Source organism: Labrus mixtus, chromosome 16, assembly GCF_963584025.1.
Source record: "Labrus mixtus chromosome 16, fLabMix1.1, whole genome shotgun sequence".
NCBI lineage: Eukaryota > Metazoa > Chordata > Actinopteri > Labriformes > Labridae > Labrus > Labrus mixtus.
This window is the reverse complement of record NC_083627.1, coordinates 17,325,423-17,348,469: the sequence shown is the minus strand read 5'-3', so window position 1 is coordinate 17,348,469 and position 23,047 is coordinate 17,325,423. Positions and strand designations below refer to the sequence as shown.

At 42.6% G+C, this 23,047-nt stretch overlaps 2 protein-coding genes across 6 annotated transcripts; one reads left to right on the top strand and one right to left on the bottom strand.

Moving 5' to 3' along the window:
- The first annotated feature begins 444 nt into the window (after nt 1-444).
- creb5a (cAMP responsive element binding protein 5a) lies at nt 445-17,938 on the top strand. Of its 5 annotated transcripts, none has more exons than XM_061059180.1 (11): nt 445-651; nt 3,072-3,138; nt 3,785-3,878; nt 5,937-6,046; nt 6,349-6,638; nt 9,779-9,905; nt 10,202-10,273; nt 13,732-14,100; nt 15,119-15,382; nt 15,466-15,574; nt 16,397-17,938. In XM_061059180.1, exons 2-11 carry the CDS (start codon nt 3,085-3,087, stop codon nt 16,558-16,560), a joined length of 1,653 nt encoding a protein of 550 aa, XP_060915163.1. In that variant the 5' UTR covers nt 445-651; nt 3,072-3,084; the 3' UTR covers nt 16,561-17,938. The 5 variants fall into 5 exon arrangements, with proteins under 5 accessions (XP_060915163.1, XP_060915162.1, XP_060915161.1 ...); XM_061059179.1 differs by lacking the exon at nt 445-651 and adding an exon at nt 753-1,024 and having other exon boundaries at nt 16,403-17,938; XM_061059178.1 differs by lacking the exon at nt 445-651 and adding an exon at nt 753-1,024.
- A 428-nt stretch (nt 17,939-18,366) lies between these two features.
- Nucleotides 18,367-21,713, bottom strand: tril (TLR4 interactor with leucine-rich repeats). Its single transcript, XM_061059177.1, has one exon. The coding sequence runs from the start codon at nt 21,389-21,391 to the stop codon at nt 18,950-18,952; it is 2,442 nt and encodes an 813-aa protein (XP_060915160.1). The 5' UTR covers nt 21,392-21,713; the 3' UTR covers nt 18,367-18,949.
- Between the last annotated feature and the right edge of the window lie 1,334 nt (nt 21,714-23,047).

Sequence of the window (23,047 nt, the reverse complement as noted above, 5' to 3'; positions counted from 1 at the left end):
TATTATTAGAGCCTATAGGCGTACTATAACTGTAGCCATTATGTATTCTGAGATTCATTTATCGCGATCTACCCCAGGATGAAGTCGAAGCACGGACTGACTCACCTAAAGCCTGTTTCTGTTTCCTAAGAAGTTTTTAATCTTAAAATGAAAAGAACGACATCATAAATATAGACTGTAGAAAAGTTTTGACAAGAGAAAAACCTTGGGGCTGTTGCTTATTTGACGCATGTAGCCTAACTCGATGCAGACGCTGGGACGTCCCATTTCAGACAGACACAGTGGGGAGAGAGAGAGAGAGAGAGAGGGGGGGGGGGGCTATTTCATCCGCCCACCCTGCTGTGCCCCTCGTCCCGTCACGTTGCTGCCGGTGTGTTTGACTTGACGTGACTGCCTGTCCGTCGGTTTGGATCCTCCACCATGTTACTGTCCCGTTCGGTCCGCCCCCCCTACCGGCCGGTGTCGAGTCGTAACCCCGCCCCCCTAGATCCCTCTCTCCGTACGGGACCGCAATGATTTAGAACTTCAGGAATCCCACGTGACGTCATCGGGAGGGTGATGTAATGCTTCTGTAAATAGAACGTATTGTAATCCCGCTCCAGTCCAACGTGGTTCCTCTCTGGAGCGCCGCTTGTCCCTCTCTACTTGAAGGTAAGCCTCCACGATTTACTTTCATTCACAAAACTTAAAACCACGCAGCGGGCGCACTCCTTACTCTTACTACTGTCTGTTGAATCTACCTTTTTTTGACGACTTTCAAATCATTCTCAACGCCACTTTCAAGTTAACGGAGAGAAGTTTTTGGCTAACTGTCCCGGGTGAAGTCTCATCACTGCGTCTATTTGGGGGGTGTGACAGCACTCTCCGTACAGCTGTGCCGGGCTTGTTTATGAGTTGAACAGGTTGCTTTACGGAGCGGTAAGAGAAGACACACACACACACACGCCGGCATTTCCATTTGACACATGCCGGTGCCGACTGCCCGCTTGCCGGAGGACTTTGCCGGTCAGAACCGCTGCTCGATGTGAGTAGTTGGTATTCATTTAGGCTATCAAACATGCAACTTTGGAAAGTAGCATAAAGTCTGCTCAATTTAAAAGGTGTCGATTGTAGATGTTTAACAAGCCCCTGTGACTTTTAAACTTGCGTGTAATAGGCTGTATTTCTATTTCTCTTTACCCTGCATTAATGACAAGGGGGGAAGGAGGGGTGTGAAGGCAACAAAAAAAAAAAGTCGTTGCCCCGATTAAATATTTTTTCTGTAACGCAAATACATTAATCCTTCTTGAATTGGCAACATGTTGTCTGCTCCCTTGTCGGATTTATGTATTAAGGATGACGTCATTGTGCATTGATGTAACCACTCTGACAGAAGGTTTTTTTCTGAAAATGTGCTGAGTGTGCTCCTCTTGTACAAGTGCTGCTAAAAATGGGAAAAAGAGATTTAGTGCCAAAAGCTGCTGAAGATTAAGATGATTGGTCTTATTGATCTGGATCTTTTTGATCAAATCATAAAGTATTGCACTATGTGATGTCATTGCTGCAGGGTATACAACATGACCTACAATAATGTAAAACAAGAAAGCCGTCAGTCTTTTTCCACTCTTTCGTTCAATGCTGGTGTTGTTGTGGACACTGTTTTCTTATTCCGTTTTGTAACAAACACACACACACATGCTGACACAAACCTATGAAGTCACCTCTACATGGCGGGGGTTGGAAAATGGGGGCAGAGGCAGGTTCAAACCTGTCGGGAGGAGTAGGCCCTCCCGGTGCCGCCTCCCTCCCTCATTCCTTCTCTCCTCAATTCATTGTGTCATCCTACTCTCTCTTTCTCACTGCCACTTGCCCTTTCCATTCCCCTCGCCATCCCCCAGTAATACCCCCCCCCCCCCCCCCCAATCACACACACACATGCACACATACTTTCCATTTCTTATGGAAGCATGTACTTTTGCCCTTTCTCTCTCCTCGCGCCTGTCTTTGGCTCTCACTCTTTCCCATAACATCAAGACCCACTTTGCTGTATTCTCAGCGATTTCCGCTCACGCTAACTTTGGGAGCGTATGTTGTTGTGTACCTGTGAAAAAACTGTCAAACCCACTCCTCATCTCCCCCATATCCGCCTTTAACCCACTTCTTGATAACTTCCCCCTGTCCTCCGGAGTCATCATCTGAAAGAGGATGAGAAAGTCAAGGAAGGATCTTATTGACCCTCGGTTCCTCTCAAGTGTTTGAGTCTTGTTTGGTGGCAGTCAGCTGAGAGGAATGCCTCAGGTCAGAGAGTTGAAATCCTCTTCCTTTGGTCTCAGTGGAAAATGAAGGGCCTGAAGCAAGGACACTTTGAAAAGTTATAATTACCCCCCCCCCCCCCCCCCCCCTATCACGCACTTAATATGCTCACTGAAGAGCAAAAAAGGGTCAGGCAAGGGTTAAGTTATCATTGTGCTCTATGCTGTGTTTGTGTTGATATTTTTACCTGGTGATTACCTCATCTTAGATATTCTTTCATCACACTGATGTTATCGGCTGATGCTGTGATAAAAGCCGAATTGTAAGAGGAAACAATTGCACTATATTTATCATTAAGCTTCATATAAACCAGGAAAAGTGTGATCATGATAATGTAAGACCTTGATACCCTTCGGATGCTCACATGTTATTAGGATTGTGTAATGACTAGTTAGGAAAAAACCCAGATGGATTGGGTGTATTACGGTTCTTGCACTAATAAAAAACGACTGCTCCCACTGGCACCAAAGGGTTCACTTTCCTCCAGATAATGTTGCGTCTCATAGTGAAACATCCTTCTTCACAGGCATCTATCTCGTTACACAACGGTTTGACAACAAAGCCGTGATAATAGGAAGATAACTGCGTCAGGCGAGCTTACAGTGTGATGTATCTGAAGGCATTGTGTCTGTGAAAACAAAAATACAGAATGGAGAACTAAAGGCTTCCACTAAGTGAGATCATCGTACAGTAACTGAGAACTGAGAGAGAAGTTCCCTGCATGTGTTCAAGCGAGGCGGCTGTGTAATATGTTGTTCTTGCTTCCCTCTGTTTCGCAGGCTTGTGTATGACATGAATGACAAACAGGACAGGCCTTATGTGTGCAGCGCTCACGGCTGCTCTCAGGTCAGTTGGGTGCAGAATCTGTGTGTGTTGCAATGTTACAGCTTTAAGGGAAATCATTTTGCATGAAATAAATATTGAGTATAATTAAACTTCAATAAGGAATGAGATAATTTATTGCAAGATGTTTAATAAAATGCTTACATTAGGGGGGGAAACGTTATTATTCATGAGTATTATTTGAGGGAAAAGTGCCACCGAACACTATGTAGTTCACAAATGATAGAGAACACAGTGTATTTTTTTGGGCTGATAGTAACAGGATTTTACAGATTTAAGATTTTATCAGTCGACTTGGAATGCTTTCAGGGCCTTGCTCAAAAGGCTAGTGGGCAATAAAGAATTATATATAGAAAAACAGTGGTAATACAAATTGGAAAAGGGAATACAAATCCCTAAATCTGAAATTATCAAATAGATTTTTTAAATATATGAGGAAAAAGTTTAAAACGAATACACCGCCATTATATTTGTCAGTTACTGTATTTAACAGCTGGATCGATAAGTATTCCAACATTTTCACCTGACTAACACCTTTATGACTGATAAGGGACGTCAGTTCATTTCACTGAACGTCTCATCTCATGTGTCACGTCGAACAGCTGCACACGTCTCTTCATGTCTCTCTCACTCTGTCGCTGTGCTGTAGCGCTTCCAGTTAGAGGAGCACCTGATCATCCACAGACACAAGCATGAGATGACCCTCAAGTTCTCCTCCATCAAGGCAGACACAGCGTTTACAGGTGAGTGGACAAACCAACCTGTCACACATGCGGTCAGGTGGCACTTGTTGCACTCTCTAAGTTTGCATGGAGATAATAATAATGATAATGTTTTTTTTTTTTCTTATCAGTCACTCAGTTGTGAGCGTGATGACTTCTTTCAGGGCTTTCAGCATGAAAAAGTGATGACTCCACGTTATACAGTATGAAATCAGATAAGCTGGATGCAGGCCTCCTTCCCTCAGATAGTCTGTATTGTGAAACAGAGCGCCTCCTGTTGCAACCTGTACAGTAAACTGCATCAGATTAGACGAAATATAATGAAAACAGCATCATTTTGATCTACAAACAGGAAGTGGGTGTAGATTTCAGCACAAACCACCCTAAATATATGAATGCTTTATTTAGATATTTGGCAAAGTAAGTGAGGAGCAGGAGTGCAGGAAGGATCAGGATACCAAAACACAGATTATCAATTATTAGTTTTATTTCCCAAGTAACTGACAAATTGATTCAAAAAACTTTCACAATATAACGTGCATCTACGACTACAAGTGTGGCTTAAAAGCTGGAACAAATGTTTACTACAATTTTATTGTCAAATGAATAATTAATTAAGGGGATATCTTCAGTTAGGATTTTTATTTTGTTCAACCAAAAATGCAAAGATATAAAGTTTTTCTTAAATACAAAGAAGGTTTTCTTTTTGCAATTTATTTCTAATCTTTATTGTGCGAAAGTTTCAAAACAATGCATGTGCTTATATGGCAATACAAAACAAAGCATCCAAAATAGGGCATATATTAGGACAGTCAAGACAGTTGCAGAATACTGAGAAATAAGTTCATGGAAGGAATTAAACAACAAAAAAAAAATGAACAAAGAAAAAGCAAAACAAAACAAATATACTTGAAAAAAATATTGATAAAGACACTTAAGAAAATAAGAGTGAATTGAAAAGGAGGTTTATGTGTTTGAATTTCCATTATGAATGTGCTGATGGTTGTGTTGGTGTTGCTGTCTGAAAGGGGACTAGAGGAGGGTTTGGGTGGTGTTTAGGTTATGTGGGCTTACGGGCTGCAGAAGGAGCATTAGGTGTTGGAGCTTCAATCATCTTTTTGTACACTGATCAACTAGACACTTATTGAATTTTCATGTAACTCTGTGATAAAGTTACATATTGTAAACTGGAAAACCAAGATAAAAAGTCTCCCTCTCCTTTCAAGGTTTAATTTTTCCCAGTAAATCAAAAAAGTCCAAAGAGCCGCCGACCCAAAGAGAATCTAATTTTTATGGGATATCGTGTCCCATGACAGTCTAAATGTCACTTAAGATGCTCTTTGCAATTTAAAAAAATGTCAATGAGAGAAAAAATGTTCTGCAAAAACCACAATCAAAACCTCGGGAGCACTGCACGCATCAAGGAATTACTGATGCTGTTGTTCTAAACTTCAATAGGATGTTCAATAAAATAGATGAACTGTTATTTTAAAGTAAAAAAGATTATGTAGTCAGTTTCTTTAAATAAATGTTTCTTATTTTACTAATCATGTTGTATGTTACCGCTTTATGTTTGTAAATGTCAAACAGCATTGTTGCAGCAATGCTTATAAAGGAGGTAGGATATGTGCATAATGTATAGAGCACCATCGTGATATCATGATACAGATTCATGATCAAAATCATGTGACATGGTCTGTAACCATAGAAACAGCTGTATCTGTAAACATAAACATAAGCCTGACATCTAACCTCTGCAGACACTCCTGCGCCTCCTCTCTCTCCCTCTTTCAGTGTTTGTGTCCCACAGCGTGTCACGCCTCCTGCAGGAAATCTCATGTCAAAACAAAGAGCATGGCTGACCTTTGACCCCCCTCTGCGTGTTTAGACGGCTCGTAGAGACAGACTGATGTTATCTCAGAGATAGACAGAGAGCATGGCTGAGAGGAGATTCAGTTCTGGGGACAGCTGATTTAGAGAGCTGAAACAGAAGAGGCTATTGTGAAAAAGGTCTGCTTTTTTTTTTTTTTTATACTTGTCTCTCCTTTTTATGAATGTGTATTTGTGCAATGCTTCCAGATCAAACCCCAACACCGACAAGATTTCTGCAAAATTGTGAAGAGGTTGGTCTGTTCAAGGAAATCGAGGAGGAATTTCTTCAGGCAGAAGAAGAGGAGAAGAGCAAACAGGTATCAAACCAAACCGAAATAAGCAGAATAATTCTGATTCACAGCTGAGGTAGAACTGAAAGAACAGACAGCATGTATCGTCACAATGCGTTCTTTTGTTGTGATGGAGTTTGCTTGGCAGGCCTGTCACTTTAGCGCTTTGAGTGACACTTTAAAAGCAGCCCGGGGCCCAATTAGACGACTGCAGATATCTGACCTGTTGCAAGGAAAGACACACCGGACGATCACATTCTCCCCTGTAAATAAAACAGAGACACACACATACACACACTGATTTTCAATCCTGCTCCTTCTCCCCACAGACACTCTCTCACAATGGGCCATCTTGTATGACCCAGCAGCAGCAGCAGCTCAAACCCCAGCTACAAATCCAGCAACCACATCCCCAGCCTCAGCACCCACCACTGCACCATCCTCAGACCCATCACCTGCGGCACCCCCAGCCTCATGGTCCCCTGATGAGCCCCAGCTGCAGCCTAGCTGCCCAGCAAGCTCTATCTTGCTCCCAGGCTCTGTCCTGCTCCTCAGCTCTGTCCTGCTCCCAGTCCGGATCGGTTATCACCCAGGCCCCTTCCACCCTAACACACTCAGGGTGAGTATGGTCATGGCTACACACACACACACACACACACACACACACATACACACACACACACACACACATACACACACACACACACACAGTTAATACTGCCCTTTCTCCCTCTTTCTTCCTCTCCTGCTCTATATCTCCCCCATACTGTTTTGGACGTATTCAAACTCATATTCTCTGGCACAGTCTGGAACTTCACCCTGCATAATTTATCACCGCACTAATGAACTGTGAAAGGAGGGGGGAAAAAAAAATCAAAGTTTTTAATTTACTGAGAGAACAAAGTCAGAGCAAAAAAAAACTGGAGAACTACTACACAACACCCACTCAAATGCACCGACACCGCCCACTCTGTCCCTGTAATGCAGCCTCTGTTATGTCTGTTAGGAACCAGACTGGAGTCTTTCAGTGCCTGTGAAGCTTCCAGGCTCCCTGGTTATCACCCAGTTCAACACACAGATTAGACCAGTTCCTGTCTTTCATGTGAGCAGCTGTTCTTTCTCTAACAACACACTAATGATTTATGTCATCTGAACATCTTATGACACATACTGAGGGTTTAATGTTAATATTGAGCACCAGCTTCACTTCAACCACACTGTTTGATGAGAACAATATTTTTGTTTTTTGTTTCTGATTTCATTGGTTTTAGTTAGTTGCTGATAAAAATTATAATAATTTTAATTTGACTTTCTTAACTGGAACTGATCTAAAATGTAGAACTGCAAAGGACAGCTGCCTTTGGATCAGTATTTCTAGTTACAAGCATTTATAAAATATGTTCATTTTTCATTAATTACATCCTAGAAACTAAACGTTCCACATGCATATAATAGAATTTACTCATAAACTTTAGCTACTGTCAGGACTTTAACTTTCGCTTCCCTTCTCTTGTCTAATTTCATTCCAGTTGGACTTTTTTTTAAATGCATTTTAAATGTTTTCCCTGCAAATTCTACACTGCTGGCCTACTTAATTATCTTTTTTCCTGGAGCTTTCTTTTATTGTTTTTTCTTTTTTTTTCCCCCTCCAGTCATAGTTATCACCTCATAAATGAACATGAGCAGCTGCATTCTTACTTTTTAAGCCGTTTTCGGAGGGCAGACAGCAGACACAGACAGGAAATTTGAGAGACGTACAACATGGTTTCTAGACAGAACTTTACAAATACATGGTCGGTGCCTTAAAACCGTAACACCAACAGGATTCCTCACAGATTGTAGCACTGTTCTTTACACTTTGTTTAATAAAGAGGAATTCCAAACCATTTTATTCTATATGCCTTCCTGCCAACCATCAACAGAACTATAACCGATCTCTGCTCAAATTACATACTGTTGATAAACAAAGACTCATATTTAATATATCTAAGCTTATATCAATCAGGGTACCAAAAGTAAATCAGTGAAAGAATCATTCCAAACATCTGTCCATTAGCAGACAGGACCCTATAGGACAGTGCAGAAAGAGCTGGCTGTCCATTACTGTGAAGCAAATCAGTGCCAGCTTGCATGTTAGTCACTTAAACCAGCGAAGTGAACCACAGCTCTTGTGTCTGACTGTTTCCCCTCATGTTTACCACTGGTTTCCATAGTGACCTAGTTTGAGATTGTCTGGCTTGTGGCCCAGTCGAACTGTTGTGGTTATCTTAGGAAATGCTGCTTTGGTGAGTCTGAACTTTGTTGTATGTTAACTGGGCCGCATACCCAAGATCCAGTGATGACATCATTGTCGATGACCTCAGCGCGGCCACGGAGGCCCACGCTGTCCCACTGGCTGAGAGCCACAGCGGTTATGTCAGCACATGGCACCCTGGCTCCCCAATATCCCCTGCTGTGATCCCTTAGCTTCTCTCCTCCTTCTCAAGCTGTCACCATTTTCCATATTTCTCTTTTCTCTCACTTTCGTCACACATTCAAAGTTTCCATTTTCAAACGCCTCACCTCATACCTCTGTGTACACCTGTCTGTACACACAAACAACTCTTCTCTGCCCAGATACTGAGTGGTGGTTCAATCCATTTTTCTAAACTGCATATTTCTCATTTTTCAATTTTGGTTGGTAGCTTTGTAGAAAATGATGGTTTATTATGCCCCCAACCACCACCACCCATTTTGTTTCTGTACAGTTTACCTGAGAGATTTCTTACAAGGCAGTCCCAGATCTAGCCAACACCAAATGGCCCAAAAAAGAACCCAACATTTCTAGTCCACTTTTTCAATTCCACTTTTAATTCATTTAAATGTAGAAATGCACACAGCTGGAGACCTGCATGTGGCCAACAGTTAACACTTAAATTCAGGGTTGGCCTTTTAATTGAATTCAATTGAAATATTTTGTTTTATTAAACGTGTTAGAGTTCACGCAGAAAAACAAAGGTGAAGCATTTAGTCCAAGCCTCAGGCACCAGGCTTCAGCAATTTAATAAAGGCAAAGCATAAAACGGCTTTATGATTCTATTTTTAACACCTATTTAGTCACATTTGTTTGATTTGTTTAAAATCAACTTGAATAACATGATATGTTTTACTTCTTCTAGGTGCATTTAGTTCATTATAAGCTGTTTATAAGGACTTATACATCCTGCCTTATATATGACCCTATTTTAGGAGCTGAATATAAATCAAAACCCCAGATAAAGTCAAGACACCCAAAGTGTTGCTCAGTTAATAAACCAAAAAAGTTGCCAATCTTAAGGGAAAACAAGCAAAACTGCATACATTTCAACACAGTGGAGAGAAATAGTATGTTGTTATGGAAACAAGTCATTTCAGAAACAAATCCTGGTTATTCTGGGTAATCCGAAGAACAATAGTTATCATAGGACATATTTTTCAGTAGAAAGTTTTTCTTTTGAAAACTGCTGGCAGTGACGTCGGTGGATTACCCAGGGTTACTGGAACGTTGTTTCTGAAAACACACAAGCCTTCAAATATAATTTCTCAATGTTTTGAACATTTTTATCTCCACATTGACCTTTTTTTTTTCCAAACATGTTAAATCTGTCTTGATCTCACCTCCATCTGCTTTTAAGTCCCGGCTATAAATGTTTCAACTTGCAACTCACTCTGAACCCAGACTAGTGAAACTTTAGCTGTCTGGTATGACCCGTTCCTCTCTCTCCCTTTGGTTGACCACAGACCAGTTCCCGGGCCGCTGTCCTCCCTCCTCCACATGAGGAACAGACACAGACAACCGCTGCCGGCCTCCTTACCTGGCACCCTGCCAGACCCTGCCATGCAAGGGGCATCTGCTCAGCACATGCCTGTAAGTAGAGGAGACTGGTTTCTCACACATATACATTTGCATTCATGTTTGCGTCATTATTTATAGATTACAGGCTGTAGGGGCCAAAGTGGTCAAGATCCCCCGAGTTAGAAATATTCATTGGAGACAGAAAAATTCACTTAACTCTTTCGGATGAATTAATCAAAAGATCCAAAATAATCCTAATGGATGCGACCTGAAGGAAAACTCTTTATCCTTGAGGTTATGTTTGTGCTGAAGCTTTTTCTTGTTCAAGTTGAAAGGTTATTTTTGTGTCACATTCTTCCCATCTTCAGATAGAGAAGCAGATGTCGTGTTTAATGGGTATACCAGGTCCTGTACATAACCCCACCTGCTCCTCGCCTCAGGTACTGACCGGTCAGCTTTAAGCACTCATATTTTCTTCCTGTCGCCGTGCTCTTTTCCTTCTCTCTATGGGAATAAAACACTGGTGGATTAAAAAAAAAAAAAACTGATACAATACCTTCACTTCAGACTAAAGTTGATAATGATGTTCCCGGCATTACAGTATTACTTTGCACTTTGGGAAATAAACTTTTTTCATTCTGGCAGAAAGGTTGATTGTGAAGATTTATATCAATATCATATTTGTACCACAAATATGAACATGAAACCTGTATAAAACATGGATGTAGCATCAGTGAGACAATATACAAACACACACATTTAGCTCGTCTAGCTCGTCATCTAGCTAACATATTTCAAACAATAAAAACAACAAGAACGAAGCTGACAGTTTAAAGTCAGTAACACAAATAGCTAAAGTGAAGCCCAGCCTTGCTAAGCCTGTCTGTGAAATTAGCCCTAAAAACAAAAACTATAATGTGGGGAGTTATCCCCTCCCTACTTATTGGCTGGGAGCAGTGACTTCTTTGGATCTGATAAAGCCTGACAATCAGCTAACAGGCAAAAATTGTGAAGCGCAAATAGTTGTTTGGAATATAAGTTTTGCTGCAGTTTTAGGGCAAATTAATCACACAATAAAACATATAAGTCCATTTGTGAGCTTTTGATATGCTTGATATTATGTTTTGACAGTGCAGTTTCCAGACTTCCAATGTTGATGCTAAGCTAAGCTAATAAAAATCCAACTACCTCTTTCAACTTTTTTTTTTTTTTTTATAATTTCACTACACTCATCTTTACTTAAAGATTAAAGCCCCAAAACAAACTCTTTGGTCCTGCTCAGGATGGCCAGGAAACAGAGTGTAACTCTACACTTTAGAACAAACACACACACACGCAAACACACCCAGGTCCGCACCACAGGACGACAAGCGACACACTATTTCTGGCTATCCTGGATGTTTTTATTTTCCCTCGTGTCAACATGCTTTTGATTTCTTGCGTTCTAAATTTTACATGTCCTCTTTCTAGGTGCGTGTAGTATAAATTGTTAAAAATGTGGGCTATCAAAAGCAGCTAGAAAGGGAAAACTGTGAAATAGCCCTGCATACACACCAACACACACTCAAACACGCACAGGTTATGACTTCATGTGCGGAGCTTGTATATAGAGCAGCGAATGAAAAGTGGTTTCAGGTTTCAGAGCCGCTCAGGTCGCAGGTTCAAATCTCTCTCTCTTCTTCTCGTTTGAATGCACAGCCACAATAACTTACTCTTCAGACCCATTTCATTTCAAATCCTTTGTCATTTAATGTCATCAAGTGTTGTGATTTTGCATGTCTAAGGTGTGAAACAGTACTCTGCTTCTGTAAAACCACAGGAAAAGTATTAACATGCCTCCGTTGTACAGTAACTCCACACTCAGGCCGAGTGGAAAAGTAAACGTTTGACAAGTGGATCACTGTTTCACGTACAGTTGTGCGTCTTCATTCACTGATCCCTCTAGACAGAAATATCAACGTAGTGTGTCATACAGTCTAAGGAGATCCATGATGTAATGGTGTCAGGGTGTTTCTATGTAGTAAACAGAGCTGAAACACTCGTGTCCCGTCCTGTTCGGTGTGTGTGTGTGTTCGTGTGTGAGGCTGTGCGTGCGTGTTTGACTGGCAGTCTGGCTGGCTGGTTAAGCTGGCACAGCTCAACTCTGTGACCTCATCCTTGGCACCCGCTAAATGTGCTCCCTTTTCTCATTGCTGAATGGTTGAAGGGGGAAAAAGACTGCCTCTTCTCTTAAAGAAATATTGTGTAACAGGGAGCAGATAGCATTAAAGCTAGGGAGGGGGGGGGGGGGGGGGGGGTGATGTCATGCTCTAAACATGACCTCCTCCTCTCCTGCTTTCTCTGCTGAGTGTAGGAGAAAGGTGAGATGAGTTTTAATTTAGCTCTTACAGTGTGTTTAGTCAGATGATACATGGGAATGATAAAGTGTGACGGTATCGAGCTGCAGACGGCAGCATTCACTGGAACACATTAACCTACATATCTACAGTCAGAGTCACAGTTGTTGATAATTAGGAGAAATGGCGATGATGCACTAAGTGTGGGAGTGTAACTGAGAGCGGCTATCATTTTGATTTTGACACATTTTCTAACGCAGAGATGAGCTACTGTGGGAACTCGGGCTTGTATGACCTGAGGTGGCCTGTAGGTTAGGAGCTTATCAGCTACTCTTACAAATTTAGCTTGTGTAAGGGGGTCAAACACACCCCACCCCGTATGAGGGAGATGGAAAAATGTGTATGTACAATCACCTGCCCATTTATGAATATTTTTTTTATTTAAACATAAAAGTTAAAAACTAGTTTGAATATCATGTGGTGAATACAGTGACAGTAATAGGCAACATGTAAATGAAATCTTTTAGAAAAAAAATGACACTTTTAATTGATGTTTCATGTCAACATTAAGGGCTTGTTGCTTTTTACATTTTATTAACAAGGGGTTAAATAATTTAGAGTGAGTCAGATATAATAAGGTGCTCATATAGCATAAAAAACAGCAAAAATGTTCCCTCGCAATCTTACCAAGCCAACATGTTATACATTAGAAAAGTATAATCAGGGCAGAGAAAGAAAGAATGTGTTGGTCCATACAGTGGTGAAGTATCGCAGTCTGAGTGGGCCTGCGTGGTATGATACAAATGCTTACAATGTGCAAAATCAAAATTCAATACTGCTATAACAATATGACTTACAGTTCTTTTCATTGTACTTTTCTTCATGTTTCATACAATATCTGTGTTTGCCACACGTCTTTATTTTCTTATTTAATTGGTTAATCTTAAGTATCTGATAAATTGTGCTTCAGCTGACTACCTCAAAGATGTATTGCCATCATACCCAGGCCTACCATCCAATGGGGTAAAAAGCACACATGCTGAGTGAGAAAGTATTTCTTGCATACAAAGATTTTTTGTTCTCATGTATTGCCAAATACTTAAATTGTGACAATGATGAAAATGTGATAAATTCCACAATCTTAAATCTGAGTAAAAGTCAGTAGTTTCAAAGAACTCGACTCCAAATCCATCTTATAATTCAAATGTTTAAATTATTTCTGTATTTTTTTTTTAACAGCTTCAATTAACTTGCAATGCACACAAGTCGTGAAGTAACTTGTGATAACGCTCCAGAGGAAATGCAGTTTAGATGAGAGGATGTCAAAAGAAAATGTTTTATCTTTCTTTAAGACTTGATGTGAACAACTCTTTGTCTCTGTGAAAATAGAACTGGCTCACAGCAATTACAATTCTCCAATAGAACTTTTTTTTAAAGTTGATAGATACTTTAAAGTCTAAAAGGTTTTCTTCATTTATTGGATTTTTGTTCAACTTAAAATGCTCTGCACAGTGCATCACGTTCACCTCCGTTTTTTTTTTTCTTTCTTCATTTCCTCTCAGAGATCCAAACAGACACTGGGGCATCATTTCCAACAGCACCACCCAGGAATGGTCAGCGTCAACAACCCTGCGACATCCATGGGCCACATGATGGATATGATGACACAACGTCACCAGGCCCCTCCGCTACAACACCACCACCATCCTTCTCCTTCCCATCATCACCATCATCATCAGGCACAGCTTCCAACCCAACACATCCCGTACCAACCGCGATGCCATGCTCCATCTCCGCAGCATCTAGGAAGCCCCCACAGGCACCAGCTTCACCAGTCAGTGAATGTACCACACGCTCAGGCTCACCAATCACCTCCTCCCCATCTGCATCAGGGTTCGCCTCCTGCACCTCCTCTGTCTGTTCCCCCACAGGTACGATGCACTAAAATGATCATTAATCACCATGTATTCTGATCGGACAAGAGGCATTCCATGAGTGTAGTTATGGAGTACATCAGCTATATCTGTTAGCTAAATGTGTTGCTCCATATCAGATGTTCTGGGTACCTGGTACCTCTGAAAGATGCCATCAAACTAATTGTCAATAGATTAATTTATTAGTTGTTGCAAAGAAATGGTGACATAACAGACACATGTTCATGATACAGATTAGGAGGTCTGCATTAGCCTCTGGCAACAGTTCATTTCCAATCACGTTTTGGAACTAGTCGACTGGTGTTGAATTAATGATTAAAGGGGACATATTATGAAAAATCCACTTTGACAGTGTTTTTGAACATATATTTGGGTAACCTGAGTGTCTACCGACCCACAAAATGTGAAATAAATCCATCCAGTCCTTTGTTTGTGGTCTGCATAGGTCTTACAACGCGGAGAAAAATGCTCCGTTTCAAATTTGCTCAACTTGTGATGTCACAAGTTGGATTCTGGTCCAAAAATCCCCAACCCCCCTCCCCTCATATCTCCACCCATGGACTCCATCCCCAGCCTAGAGCAAAACTTTTGCACAGGTCTGCCATTTTTATTGAGGCATGAGGAGTGATGTCTACCGGGAACACTCAGGGGGGGGGGCTCATTGCATTTAAAGAGACACACACACCAAAACGGAGCGTTCTGAGTGAGCTGGTTTATACAGGGTCACAAACCTCCTCTGGTGCTTGATTCATGTTATACTTTGACCATCCTTGTACAGCACAGATGTTTCATTTAGACCACAGGGGACGGTTTGAAAAGGTGGAGAAGGGCTATAATATGTCCTCTTTAATACAAATTGTAAAAAAAAACAAAAAAAACACCTATGGTCTTACTATTGTACCAAATAATAGCATGGCTGTAATTATCCATGAGGTGTAACAGCATTTCCTCTTGAGTAATATTAATGACACAATACCTTCAGTTGCCTTTAAAAGTTTTTTGATCTGTTTTGCAGTTATCACCAGTTGCCCAGCAGATGCAACACTCACAGTCACCCCAATCCCAGCATGCAGTGCAGGTTGGTGGTAGCTGCAGCGGAGGAGTAGGAGGCGGTAACCGTCGCAGGAGGACAACAGAGCAAGACCCTGATGAGCGCAGACAGAAGTTTCTGGAACGTAACCGGGCTGCAGCCACACGCTGCCGACAGAAAAGGAAAGTTTGGGTGTCCTCTCTGGAAAAGAAAGCCGAGGAGTTGACGCACACAAACCTGCAGCTACAGGTGGGACACGCTCTGACAGGTATACACACGCAACCACTATCTGCACCGGGAGGATACTTAAGTGATTCTCTGTTTGTTTCCAGAATGAGGTCACGTCGCTGCGGTCGGAGGTGGGTCAACTGAAGCAGATTCTGCTCACACACAAGGACTGTCCCGTCACCGCCCGGCAGAGGGAGGCGCAGGGGTTTCCCAGTGAGTAAAACTCTCTACCCTGCACCCCCCCTCTAGAAACCTCACCAGCTTTTACCAGATGCCTGACACCGCCTTACACCTTGTACATGCTCACAAGGGAGTCTGCCATGGTTGAATTTTGTCTTGTTATGAAAAAAAAAACCTCCTCAGCACACAAGAACCCTGAGCTCCTTCTTAAAAAGTGAAACTAAGCAGCACTTAGAGTAAAAACTCAGCTTTTGACCCAACACTCACCAATGATTGGTACATGCACTTTTATTCCTGTGAGGAGCCAAACAGGGGGAAAGCACTGCACTCTTGACTCTCGTTTTAAAGGATCAGCTTTTTCATTATCACTTTCATGCTCATTTGATGAACCGGACCTGGATGGTATTTGAAATAATCCGGAGTGCAATGCAGTATTCTGGGAATGGCTGTTTTGCCTTGCATGACGCTAGCTTGCAACAAAATTCCGATCATGCACATCTTGCACACCAGTCAGGTTAAGGTTAATGTTCAACACTAACTGGACCTGCATGTGACCTATGATGAAAGAAATTGAGAAAATACTGCACCTTTTGTCTTCAGTGAGGGTAGCCATTATGTTTTAAGTGTTAAGAACGCTTCAGAGAGCAAAGGACGGATGCAATACCGGCCGTGTGTTATATTCCTATATTTCTAATGTTGTCTTTCTACCTGTATTTGTTAAAATAAAAGAGATATTTTCCTTAAATCTAGTGGCTTTTCATTCATTTGCATACTTGTTGTGCTCACAATGCACAAATCACAGAACGGAGAAACCACACTGGATTGACTGTGATTGACAGCTGTCTCTGTGTCCAGCTGCAGGGGTGAGCCCAGGAGGAAGTCCCACCCCTGTAGGTCCTGGGTCTCATCTGCAGGCCATCCAACACAACAGCATCTCCACCTCCTCGACACGGGGCACGACCTCCAGCCGGGACACCAACCTGCAACATACAAAGGAGGGGGAGGGTCTGGAAGTGTGAATCGCACTAGACTTGATGATCTATCTGTCATAACTACACCTTAGTCTCACTTGGATGTGGATCCATGTCTCTGTCCATTGAATACAGAAATACCACTAACTGATACAAAATCCATAACTGGTCAAAAGCAGCCTTTTCTGCAAGCCTGTGATGGTAACGACTGGATCCTGTGTTTATTCAGAAAATATCTCTCTGTTTAAATCAATTTCACCCTCGCCTTCTACCCACTGACATTGCACAAACACAATCCTTTCAGTATATTTTGCTTCTATACTTTGCACTAATTTAAAAATCAAAGCTCATGTATTGGTTTTATATTTGTAACTAAGCTTATGCAATTGCACACCCTATGCCTTCTCTGTGACGCAGAGGTAGCTTATCAAAACTTTGTATTTTTCTACAAGTATTCAAAGGACAAAAAAAATGTTTTGTTTAGATTTCAAACCCAGGTTGGTCTCAGAAAGCCATTTCAGAAAATGATTGTACAGAATTTCCCTACAAGCACTTCTTTTAAAAACTACCCTGAGACGGTAAATAGCTTAACATTTTACCTCACGTCTCAGTCCCTGTCAGTTGATAAAATAAACCTTTTTTTCTGGTATTGTTTGCTTAATGTCTGTTTCAAGCAGTTTTGATGAAATTAAGTAGTTTTATTTTGAAATTGTTACATTTATTTTGACACTCCAGCTATGAGTGTTCATACAGTATGGTCTAGTCTGCCATCTAGTGACTGCTTCTGTTATTGGACGTTGACTATAATGGAGTGGTCAGCACAGAGGATTAGAACTTGTTTTAGAGTGCACCAACACAAACAAATATATATTTCTTTATTTTTTGTACACAAAAACACAGTTTGTATGGCCTCTTCTTTTTTAATCACACTTTTAATTTGGCTAGTTTGATATACAATTAGTAAAGGGAAGTGTGCACTAAGAATACTTAATGTAAACAACTCAAAACGTTGACATGTTTTTTTATTTATGTTAAGAGTGTTCCCATCTGATTTTTTGACTATCTGTTGATATGAAAATATTTTGTGTGCGTGCGTGTATGCATGTGTTTGTGATTTGTTGTGGGAGACACTCCACCCTGTCTACTCAAACAAGGGGACTGCTTAACTATTGCCAGACCTCATCATGACACGCAGGCAAAAGAACTGATGCACATTCATACTCTCTTACTTCTCTAACACCCTTTTATCTTTACCAGCCTATCACACTGCGTAGGCCTCACTTTAATGCACTGAGGATCGGCTGAAGAGGAAGAAAAAAACCCCGCTGATTTCTCCATATTTTAACCAAGAAAGAATACATGATATTTCAGGGCAGCAGGCCTTTGCTGGCCTACTCTGACAAGTCATAAAATAACTATATCATAATATATCATTTTTAGATAAATTATCAACAAGAAAACATTTATTAGTTCCCATTATCTCCAGAATTAGTATCCCCCTATAAATAAACATTGGCTCACATAAAAGAGCCAATGGAGCCAGAGAGAGCTTACTGCTTTGGGGCAGCTGTGGCTCAGTGGTAGAGTTGGTCGTCTCTCAACCATGGGGGTTCAATCCCCTAGCTCCTTCAGCCACATGTCAATGTGTCCTTGGGCAAGACACTTAACCCCTAGTTGTGTGAATGTGTACTGATGGACACTAAACATAGCAGCCTTTGCGATCTACCTGTGCTGTAAAAACTAGTTGAGTAGTCAGAAGACTAGAAAAGCAATATACAAGCTCAAGTCCATTTACCATTTAGCATGTACGTATGACAGCGTATATGATCCATAAACACTCAAATGACAAATTAGTCACATTGTTGGGGATTTTACTTCTTCATGTAATGCAACATTTTATGAAAAGTATAAAAGACTTACAGATGTGATACAAAACAAGTGTTTTTTTCCCCCTGCCAACCAGCAGCCATCATTACAAACTGTACAACAACAAAAAAAATCAGACAATATGATGTCTGTGAACTCAAATATAGCACCATAGTTGAAATCAGTGATGAATCTTTCATACACACATACTTGCATTCAAAAACAAATAAGATGTTCAGAGACATTTGCAGGTGCAAGGAAATGAAAGAGGAAAGGCACAAAGAAAGCAAGAGGAAGTCAGAGGGATTGGGCTTCCTCTGGTGTCTGAAAAGGCACTGATGAGCTCAGCTGTTTTTTCTTGTCCCTGAAAAAGGTCTTTTGTGGTCAAAAAATAACCACAACACAATCACAACACACCACAATCATGGTGGGATTGTGCGTTGGGTTTGTCCACAGCCACACGTAGGCACTTTTAATATAACTATACATCTGGAAGGTGGACATGATTCTAACTATAAAATATCAATATCTTCCTGTTTTAAAGTGTATAGATTTTATGAATGTATTGGCTTTAGTCAGAGAACCTCTGCATGTCACTGTCTCTGCGAATGCTGCTGTTGTCAAGGAAACGGTCACAAGGGAACTCGATGAGGTCCCCTTCCTCTAGTGGTGCTAGTCGTGCAGGTCGACTGCTTTGATAGCTGGTGAAGTCAGCGGACAGTGAGGCGGTGGCCATGGCGGGACGGAACGGTCGCCTGGTGGAGTACATGTGGCGCACGTGGACGGCCGACTTCCGTCTCTGCAGCCTCCTCTTCAGGCCCCGCCCGAGCCAGACGCCGCCAACGACGAGCAGCAGCACGGCGTTCCCCGCCAGCGTGGCCACCGTCACCAGCTGGAGGTCTGAGGTCAGAACACCCTCGTCGGGGAGAGTGACCAGGCCTGTGCAGTGGTCACGCGGTGCAACCTGACAAACGGACCCACCCACCACGCCTTCCACACACACCATGTAAGTCACGTCCGAGCTCAGTTCCCGCAGGGTTACGGAGCGAGCCGTGCCACGAGTGTAAACGTAGCGGGGGAAGCGGTCTGGAGTGCCGAACCTGTCGAATAGAATCCGATAGTGGACCTCTTCCAGGCCGGGCCCAAGTCCTGGCGTGTAGCGATGATGGTCCCTTGTGGTCCAGTAGACGGTGACTGTACTGGACGTCACCTCATCCACCGAAACATTTGTGATGAAATGGCGGTTGAAGACACATGGATCTGTGATTACAGGTAGAGCCTCCTCATGGTCTGACCTCAGAAGATCAAACTTTCCTCTGGACTGGACTGTGGTGAATCCTGTGTTCGGATCAGTGGTGTTCCCGTCTTGGGTTCCAGCAGGACTTGGTGTAGAAGTTACAGGTGGATCAGTTGTCGTAACTATATTTGACCTTTGTCTTCCCTTTGCACGTTTCCCAGCAGCCTCTTTCTTTGGTTTCTTTCTCTCCTGTAAAGATGAGGATGCTGCCACCTCTGGACCCCCTTGGTCTCCCTGGATTCCCGCCTCCTCCCGACCTTGTTGTAACATTTTGGCTTCCTCTTTCCTCATTATAGACCCATCCCGATTCCCACGTCTCAAATGTATACCTTCTGTCTCTACCACCTGGCGTCCTTCATCCCTCTCCTTCTGCTTGATTGTCATTCCCTTTCCTTTCACCTCAGTCGTCAACATCACCCCCCCTTCTCTGCCCTCCTCTGGCCCAGCTTGGCTCTTACACAAGTGGGTCCAGTTCCCGAGGGGCTGCAGCTGGGAGCTGTTCACATAGTCCAGATATTTCCCCCTCAGAGTTGTTGGGTAATGACACTGCACGAAAACAGTCAACAGTTTGCCCTGGGAGTGCGCAGCAGTCATCCATCGTTTCAGCTCCTCAAGGCGACAGTCGCACGTCCAGTTGTTGCCATGGAGATCCAGGTCGTAAAGCACGTTGTTGAGGGAAAAAATGTCCCCTGACAGGCTCGTGAGCATGTTGTTTTTCAGCTTCAGCACCCTCAGATGTGTAAGCTGAGAAAAGGCTAAAGAGTCCACATTGGAAATACGGTTGCGGCTAAAGTCCAGCTCCTCGACGCGCTCCAGAGAGTCAAGCAGACCGGCTGGGATTTCCTCTAGCTCGTTGCCGTCAATCAGAAACTCTCTGAGGCAAGACAGCCCCTTCAGAGCTTCGCTGTCCAGACGAGAGATTCTGTTGTTACTGAGGGACAACTTGGAAAGCTTCTTCAGATTTTGAAAGACGTGGTTTCCCACATGTTGAATTTCGTTGTCAGACAGCAGCAACGTTTTCAAAGCTTTGAGTTGGGAAAAAGTGAGAGCATTGCGCACGGCTGACTGCTTGTTGTGCGCCAGGTTTAGAAAGCGCAGGTTAGTGAGTTGACAGAAAGCGTTTCTGTGGATGTGCTGCAGTTTGTTGAATTCCAGATGGAGATAATGTAGACTGGGCAAACTTTTAAAAACGGAGTCCTGCAGAACCTCTATCGAGTTGCCATCAAGGCGCAATTTAACAAGATTGCCCAAGTTGGCAAAGAGCTCCGCTGTGATTTTGTTGATGTCATTGTTATTCCCATAGAGAATAGTTAACTTCTTGAGGGGCTGTAACGTCCCCGGGGGCATATTTGATAAAAGATTATGTCCCAAGTAGAGCTCTTCCAACTTGGAGAGCTTCTCAAATGCCTTTAGGTGAATGGTTTGTAGTTGATTGAACTGTAAATTCAGTCTCACTAGGTTACTGTACCGTGTGAAGTCGAAGGCAGAGATGTTACTAATGAAGTTGCCCCCCAGGCTAAAGATTAGCACCTCCTCGGACGTCCGCGTGCCAGGTTCTGGCACAGCGTGCAAGCCGCGGTTGGTGCACATGAGGTGCTGGGGGTGCTGACACTCACAGCGGTCGGGACAAAAGCTTGGGGCCGGTGAAGAAGAGATAAAGCCATTGAGCGACAGCAGAAAAAATAAAATCCCCGCCAGGAAATTGCCGGTATCCATCCCCGTAGTGCGCCTGGCACAGCCAGGGACTGACGCAGCATTCGTTTTGTGTATTTCAGGTGAAGTCGCCCCTCTCCTCTCTTACGCTGCAGATCCACACGTCCATGTTCCACTTGTTGTTCTGAGAAGTGGAAAGACACATCAGGCACACGGCTCCATCACTTAGCATCATCTAAAGAGCAAATTAATTTGTGCAGTGCGCTCTGGTACTGGCCCAGTTAAGCCTCTATCCCCCCAAGTGGTCATCTGCAGCGAATTACAGAGTTCCGCAAAAAGAGAAAACAGAGTTCAGGCATAGAGTGTGCGCACACACACACACACACACACACACACACACACACACACACACACACACACACACACACACACACACACACACACACACACACTCACGTTAACACACACTCAAGTAGTCCCTCCCCCGCAACTCTGCGACCCTGCCAAAAACAGATGTGCACCAGTCTTGACGCACGAGAGCCAGAGCTTTACGCGTGCACGCAGCTAATCACACGCGCGCGCACACACACGCGCACACACACAACCAGATTTTACAGTGAGAGAGAGAGAGAGAGGTTGAGAAAGCCTTTGACCGAGTTTCCTGCGCGCCCCCGCAGCCACCGGGGGTCTGAGATCTGGATTAGATCCCTGGTATGGACAAAACAGTCAGGAAGATTTCCTTCCCACGGAATCCTGAGAGAATTACTCCGAAGTCTCGGATTTCCTCGCAGCGGGGAGCAGGCAGAGCAACCCAGAGAAACGAAGTTGAACGAAATGCTGTGATTCAAATCGTCATTTGTTCGCTATAAAAATGAATATTCATAAAACAGCTGTAGCACAGCGGACATCCATGTGATGCATTCTGCAAGCCAGAGGACACCAAACCTGAACATTGCTTACACAAAGTGACCATAAACTACACTCATCACATCAGCAGTCTGTGAAGTACACTATTTTCATGCAGCTCAACTATAATTTACCATTCTCTCATTAACGCGCCTGGTCCGGGGACCATAAGGAGCACAGATGGTACACATTTGCAGATTAGGAGTTTGGTTCGTGAAGTGTGTGACTGGGTCTGACGAGGAGAGGTGCCAGATCTGAGGGAAAGATCTCTAACTTGAAAGAGGGGAAACAAATGCGGGATGAGGAAAGCATGAAAAGTTTGTGTGCAGAAATTTGCAGAGTGAGGAATGAATGTCTACAGTGTACATGAAGGTTTATGTTCCAGTCCAGTTTGTACAGCAGGAAGTGTTACTGCCAAGACATCTGAGCATGTATGGTAGCCTGCATGTGGTAGAACGCTTACTGACATGCACACAACTTCATGTCAGATCAGTGGTTCCTACTGAGCTCAAGCTTTTAATGACTACAAAATGTCATGTTAAAAAAATGCCTAAATAAGCCATTGCTCTAAATGGTAACCTATTTACTTGTTCTTTTTTTCCCCTCAATTGAGTCATCAAATATGTTCTCTTTCTTCATGTGCACTAGACTTCTTCGAGTGGCAACACCCAAAACATTTAATCTACATTTAGCTTACTTTTTACAAGTTCATTTGAACGAATTCACCATTCAATTTAATTTTTTGCTAACTGCTCCTCTGCTTATTCATTAACTTTGGCTTTAACTTTACCATACAAAAGTAAATGGATAATA